The sequence below is a fragment of the Nicotiana tomentosiformis genome, chromosome 2 (genome assembly GCF_000390325.3).
Source record: "Nicotiana tomentosiformis chromosome 2, ASM39032v3, whole genome shotgun sequence".
In the NCBI taxonomy this organism is placed as follows: Eukaryota; Viridiplantae; Streptophyta; class Magnoliopsida; order Solanales; family Solanaceae; genus Nicotiana; species Nicotiana tomentosiformis.
Genome location: NC_090813.1, coordinates 21,414,495 through 21,421,858, shown reverse-complemented (window position 1 = coordinate 21,421,858; position 7,364 = coordinate 21,414,495). Strand labels below are relative to the sequence as shown.

The following is a 7,364-nucleotide window of genomic DNA, read 5'->3' as shown; positions in this document are numbered from 1 at the left end:
TCCCTGAGAATGGTCAGTTGCCCTTATATGTCGGGGTGGGCATAAAATCCGAAAAACCGAATTAATTTGGTATTTCGGTTTCGATTTTTTCGGTATTTCGGTATTTCGGTTTATTTTGGTACATAAATTTCGGTATTTTGGTATTTCGGTTCGGTATACGGTATTGGATTTTTGATATTTTGGTATACCGAAATACCGAAATAGTTTAGTCCACGCCCATTTTTTTTTTATTTTTTAGCCCAATAACTTATCTCTTTTCTTCATCCCCTCCCCCAAAATTTGTTTGAATTAATTTGAACCACATTCTGTTCTCTCTTTACTTCCCTTACATATGTACAACGTTGTGGATTGAACCATGAAACTCTTTATTTTTAAATTCTCATGACCAGATTGCTATCAGTTGTCCATACTGCGATTTGTAATTCATGATTCTCACTTTGGCTTTCACATTTCTCTTTTTTCTTTTTATAAGTTCTTGCTTGAAGAGTCTAAATTCAGAAGATATTCTATTTTTTAGTTCCTTTTGAGTTTTGACTCATGCTTTCTTCAGATGAGCTCCGAGTGTTTGTTTCTTTAAGAGTGGCAATTAAACATGAGCTACTTTGCTAGTTGTTATAGATAATCTATCCAGATCTTGCCATTATCCATCATGAGATTGTTTATATTGATTGGACATATCCAGGTCTTGTACTTCAAACATGGCTGCTAAGCATAACTAGTTTTTAGCTGTTGTAGTGGATATCTAATATCTTAATATCCAGCTCTTGTAATTATTGTATATTACAGTGATATGCCTCTCTTGACGTCGCCCTGAAGATGTTCAATATATAGATGGTGCGTGGGAACCTGAATACAAGAGGCTATGTAAAACATGTTGGATTGTTAAATTTTCGTGTCTTTTCAACATAAGGTTGAAAGGTGTACATATCTTTTCAAAAGTTGAAACATATCTTTTCAACCCGAAGAGCTACACATTGAATAGGCAGAAGCCTTATAACATAGATTTGGTTTAAACCGAAACTTTACCGAAATCGTACCGAACCAAAATAAGAAATATCGAACCGTACTGAAATATTTTGGTACGGTATTTGGTATACACAATTGATAAACCGAATACCGAAATACCGAACCGAAATTCTTAAATACCGAACCGAAGTACCGAATGCCCACCTAGCTTATATCTGTGTGCACAGGCGACGAAAATATAATGGGCCTAAGACCAATAAAGATCCAAGTAGTCATAGTACTCCGTGTTGGGCTTGGAAGGCTGACTGACCCATTTCCAACCCTACTTCTTAAAACTTAGCTCCTTCAAAGATTCACTCTGCTCTACTCCTTTCCAGAAACCCTAGCATCCTCTCGCCTTCCCCTCGACCCTCAAAATCACCAATGGCCACCGCAGCCGCCATTCCAACCACCACCGTTCAATCATTCGAAAATGACATGGCCACTGATGGCGGAGCCGTTCCACTCCCCGCCGTGATGAAAGCTCCGATCCGTCCCGACGTTGTCACTTACGTCCACGCCAACATCTCCAAAAACTCCCGACAACCTTACGCTGTCTCCAAAAAAGCCGGTCACCAAACCTCCGCCGAGTCATGGGGTACCGGTCGTGCCGTTTCACGTATCCCACGTGTTTCCGGTGGTGGAACCCATCGTGCTGGGCAAGCTGCTTTCGGAAACATGTGCCGTGGCGGTCGGATGTTCGCTCCGACCAAAATCTGGCGCCGTTGGCACCGAAAGATCCCCGTTAACCAAAAGCGTTACGCAGTTGCTTCAGCTATTGCTGCGTCTGCAGTACCCTCGCTGGTCCTCGCGCGTGGGCATCGTATCGAGTCAGTTCCCGAGCTCCCTCTCGTTGTTTCAGATTCAGTTGAGAGCATTGAAAAAACTTCAAATGCTATCAAAGCTTTAAAACAAATCGGTGCTTATCCTGATGCTGAAAAAGCTAAAGACAGTCACGCTATTCGCCCCGGAAAGGGTAAAATGCGTAACCGTAGGTACATTTCTCGTAAAGGACCACTTATTGTGTATGGTACCGAAGGGGCTAAGTTAGTAAAAGCGTTTCGTAATATTCCTGGTGTTGAAATTTGCCATGTGGATCGATTGAATTTACTAAAGCTTGCTCCTGGAGGCCATTTAGGAAGGTTTGTTGTGTGGACTAAATCAGCCTATGAGAAATTGGATGAGATTTATGGTTCGTTTGACAAGCCATCTGAGAAGAAGAAGGGATACGTGTTGCCTAGGCCAAAAATGGTGAATGCTGATCTTGCTAGGATTATTAATTCTGATGAGGTGCAGTCTGTTGTGAGGCCTATTAAGAAGGATGTGAAGAGGGCCACGTTGAAGAAGAATCCATTGAAGAATCTGAATGTGTTGCTGAAGCTTAATCCGTATGCGAAAACTGCTAGGAGAATGTCCCTTTTGGCTGAGGCCCAAAGGGTTAAGGCTAAGAAGGAGAAACTTGACAAGAAGAGACATCAAGTTACTAAGGTATATTCTTCAAGATCTGTGTTGTTTTTAATCTTAGATTTACCTGATAAATATTTTCGTGATAATAGAAGGAAATGATTACTTTAAGCTCGTGTTAAGCTAGTAATTGGTAAAGAAAGTTTAGTCATATGCGAATAAAGGTAAAAATATGAATGTATTTTGCCGCATGATTGGGTTTCATTTATTGGGATAGTCTGATATTTGTTATCTGCTTACTGCTTGCAATCTTAATTTTCTTAACCTAATGTGGTGTGCTAGAAATGATGATGCTTTTGATACCTGCTATAGTTGATGGTTGGTTTGGCTGTTTCTATATTATCTACTTACGTTGAGTGTTTGGTGATGCCATTAAAATCCAATCCTTTTCCCTCCAGATTTTATATCACAAATACAAACTATATTATGTCTGGTAACCACTAGTGAAGCAAATAACTTCAGGAAATGAGTTGCTCCCTCTGTTCCACTTTATTTGACCTAGTTTGGAGTACAAGAGTTGAGCTGACTAATTTTTGGTGTGAATTCGGACATAGAATTTCGAATTTTGAAATAAAATCTACATATTTAGAAACTACGTAAAAGGTACTCTAAGTCACTAATAGTTAGTGATTAAAAATATTTAGAAAGTATTTATAAAAAATGTGGTCAAAGAATCTTCTTTGGCTCTCCAAATGGTAATTGTCACATAAAGTGAAACAGAGGGAGTAGTTGTGAAGTACAGCGGGATGGTTCAGTTTGCAAGAAGTTCTTAAGTAGTAGTGATGGGAAATGGTGGCCTGATTAACATGATAGAGTTAGGGATATGTCTTGGTCTTACCCTGAGATGTGAACCATGTCACTTGAGGACTTTTGGCCCTATTGATGACTTGTGGATAACATTGTGTTTTTTTATAAAAACAGGATTAATGTTAGGAACTCTCTCACTTTAGTTTTTTTGTCTTTTTGTTTTTTTGAGCAGAGGGTCTTTCGGAAACAGCCTCTCTACTCCTTCGGGTAGGGGTAAGGTCTGCGTACACACTACCCTCCCCAGACCCCATTAGTGGGATTTTACTGGGTTGTTGTTGTTGTTGTCTCTCACTTTAGTTATTTCACCGAACATGAAAATGTCTTCAATGATGGTAAAAAAGATTCTGACTCTTTCATAATTTGTGTTCAGAAAACAAAAAAGATTTAAGTGGACAAACTTGTATGCATTTATTTCTGATTATCTTATACTTGAGAGTAGTTGTACTGTATTACTAACTCTACTTTCTTATCACAGGAGGAGGCATCTGCTATCAGGTCTGCAAGCTCATCTTGGTACAAGACGATGATTTCAGATTCCGACTACACAGAGTTTGATGTTTTCACGAAGTGGCTTGGAGTTACCCAGTGAATGGATCTTTTTTTGTTATCAACACAAGCTTCTGTTCTTTTTACATTTGTAACTTTGGTTTAAAACAAGAAACAGGTAAGTGGGAGGAAATTGCATGCTCAATTTACCTTAGGTTACTCTGAGAAGCTTCTCAGGGCCCACAGTTGGTGTCAGTTTTCTTTTCAGTTGGATAATTTTGCTGAGGCATGGTATTAAATATTTTATAGAATAGCTTGTTATTGATGATATTTCTACACTGCTTGTCTGATCAATCGGGGTATGGTTTGTTCACTTTCTCATGCTGATGCTGCAGTTCACTTGAAGATGATAATAAGATGTTTGTTAGTATTTGGTTTTTGTTGGTTTTGTTTATCTAAGGTCAACAACATGACGGTAAACATAACCTTTTCTCCCAAAAAAAGGAAAGGAAACTTTGATGGGCAGATAGTAATCATGCTACAAGAATATTGGTTTTCACTGTTATGTGCCAGTACATAACCTTACTTTTTGTAGCAAAAAAAATATAAGAAAACATAATGCTGGCAGTCTTCTGGTCACAAATTGTAGGATTTGAGTTATTGTTATCCTGATTGGCCAGTGGTAGCAATGTTGCAAATGTTGCAACTTTGATGTTATAACTGTTGAATACAAATGTAGCAAAGGCTGTTATTATCCTTATTTTGGCCAGTGTTTTAGCAATGTTGCATTGTTGCAATTCTTGCAACTTTGTTACAACTCTTAAGAGAAGTGTGGCAGAAGAATATATTCCTTGTGCCGCATAAATGTGGTTCTTACTGTTCTTGGTTTTACGATCGAATCAAGATGTTATTACCTCAATGAAATAAGCAAAATGGTTTTTTTGCTTAAAGCCATCTTATGGGTGACGAATTTAACATCAAGAAGTAAATGTCATGTAATTTAAAATTTAATTATCTTTTAAGGCTAATATGTGAATTATTAGATAACTGTCAGTTAAGACTGTTGACGGGTCACCAGGACTTGTAATAAGGCAAGTTTTGCCGATTAATCAGAAATTTTAGTAATTCGTTACGATTTTGCTGCCTAGTTCTGGCCACAAAGCTATTTTGCAGAACTGATCTTTCTATTTCAGTTTATGTAAATCTATTTTTTTTTTTAGTCTATACCAAAAAGAATGATCCATTTTCCTCTTTGGAAACAATTTACCTTTATGCACTGATTCACAGTCACACAATATATGTGTCTTATTTTACCTCATAAGTTTTGAAAATCTTTTTTTTTTTTCCCTTAAATTTCGTGCTCAATCAAATGAGTTTATATAATTTGGAGGGAGTTTTTAAAACATGGTCAAAACATGAACACTGTCATTAAAAGGTCCTATTACAAATCACCCTATTATTCATGTCAATTGGGTCAGGTCTGCCTAGAACCAAGCAGGCCCAGCCTAATCAAAGTGAGCCCAGTAACACAAGTTAAAAGGGATTTTGGCACGGTATGACAACGTACCTACATAACTAACGTTAAAAAAAAAACCCTAGTGATAGATATTGGCTATATGGTGCCAATAAATGTACGGAAAAGGTCCAAATATGCCTTTATACTATACGAAATTGAGCACATTTGTCCTTCGTTAATACTTTAGCTCAAATATACCCTTACCGTCACATAGTTGGGTCCATATATGCCCTTAAAGTCATACAGTTGACCCATATATGCTCTTTTCGAAACGGAATCCACCCAAACTAATTAGCTCTTTCGTTAATTGTATTAAAGTGTATTACAAACACTATTTCTTTTTTATTCGTACTTTTTTTTTCTTTACCTTTCTCTTTTCTTTCTTCTTTTTTCTTTTCTTCTCTTTTTTTTCCCTTTTTCTTTCCCCCTTATCCGATTTCCTCCATTAATGATGTTTTCTCCATTTTCATCATCAATTTCACTTGACAAAACTCATGAATTCCAATTACTAAGAAAATTCTCCCATAAGAATATTTTTATAGATCATATGTTTGTCAATTTTTTAATTTTTACTGAACATATATTTAGTTCTAAAAAATTTAACAAAGTAAGATTGAAATAATATTTATGTAACAAGAAATCCGAAAATCCAACAAAACCGAACAATCCAAACCGATATAATTGGTTTGGTTTGATTTTGATAAAAATCGAACCAACTCATTCCATGTACACCCCTAATCTACATAGTTAATAAAAAAAATAGAAAACGTCCAGCTGAAAAAAGACTAACAACTCAAATTTATAACACTACAACTTGAACTCTAGGCTTTTAATTATTAAATTATCTTTCTGAAAATAATTTAAATATTTTGGTCTTTTAAGAATTGTTAAAGGCTGAGATATTTTTATTATTTTAAAGTTTAAACCATAATTTTGGGAACAATTTAATTTCGTTTATTTAGAGGGCCAGTGAAATTGGAACTTGATTACCTTATGGGAGAATTTTCTTAGTAATTGGAATTCATGAGTTTTGTCAAGTGAAATTGGTGACGAAAATGGAGAAGACATCAATAATGGAGGAAACGGATAAGGGAGAAGGAAAAAGGAAAAAAAAAAAGAAAAGAAAAGAAAAAAGAAGAAAGAAAAGAGAAAAGAGAAAGGTAAAGAAAAAAAAGGTATTAATAAAAAGGAAATAGTGTTTGTAATACACTTTAATACAATTAAAGAAAGAGCTAATTAGTTTGGGTGAATTCCGTTTCGAAAAGGGCATATATGTGCCAACTGTGTAACTCTAAGGGCATATATGGACCAACTATGTGACGGTAAGGGCATATTTGAGCTAAAGTATTAACGAAGGGCAAATGTGCTTAATTTCATATAGTACAAGGGCATATTTGGACCTTTGCCCATAAATGTATATCACAACAATAATGTGTGTACCAAAATATATATTACAACTTTATTTTACTTCTTTGCGTATATCAAAATGTATATTAAAATTTTATTTTCCTTCTTTGTATATCTAAAATATGAAATTATAAACGGCGAAGGTTCACATATACCTCTGTACTTTCGAAAATAGTCTAAGAATACCCTCGTTATACTATTAAGTTATCTATACCCCTGCAGTCATACTTTGGGTTTAAATATATCCCTCATTTAATCGGAGGGACGTGTGTCATCGTCCTGTTGGCCAATTCTAAATATTTCCTAATTAATAAAAAAGAAAATATTTTTTTTCCAGTATTTACAAAAAAACTGCTTAAAAAAATTGAAATTTTTTTTCTAAAGCAATTTTTTTTAAAAAACTAGAAAAAACAATATTTGTTTTCCAGCTTTTAGTTGAAAAAATTTAAGTTTTTTCCAGTTTTTTAAAAAAAATTTGGAAAATTGCTTTTCAGTTTTTACAAAAATATTATTTTAGAAAATATTTTTCAGTTTTTTTAAAGCAGTTTTTTTGTAAAAACTGGAAAAAAAATATTTTCGTTTTTTTCAATTTTTAGTAAAAAAAAATTCAGTTTTTTCTTGTTTTTACAAAAAAAAAAAATTGCTTTAGAAAATTGCTTTTCGGGTACAGGTAATGTGT

The 7,364-nt window shown here is 35.1% G+C and overlaps 1 protein-coding gene across 1 annotated transcript; it reads left to right on the top strand.

Moving 5' to 3' along the window:
- Positions 1 to 1,312: 1,312 nt before the first annotated feature.
- On the top strand, positions 1,313 to 4,201 carry LOC104107306 (large ribosomal subunit protein uL4z-like). Its single transcript, XM_009616097.4, has 2 exons — positions 1,313 to 2,493; positions 3,752 to 4,201. Exons 1-2 carry the CDS (start codon positions 1,390 to 1,392, stop codon positions 3,863 to 3,865), a joined length of 1,218 nt encoding a protein of 405 aa, XP_009614392.1. The 5' UTR covers positions 1,313 to 1,389; the 3' UTR covers positions 3,866 to 4,201.
- Positions 4,202 to 7,364: the final 3,163 nt, after the last annotated feature.

Excerpts from the sequence above, each read along its gene's own strand:
- LOC104107306 (XM_009616097.4), top strand. The coding sequence starts at position 1,390 with ATGGCCACCGCAGCCGCCATTCCAACCACCACCGTTCAATCATTCGAA. Across the intron at positions 2,494-3,751 it reads AGAGACATCAAGTTACTAAG|GAGGAGGCATCTGCTATCAG; the intron begins GTATATTCTTCA and ends TTCTTATCACAG.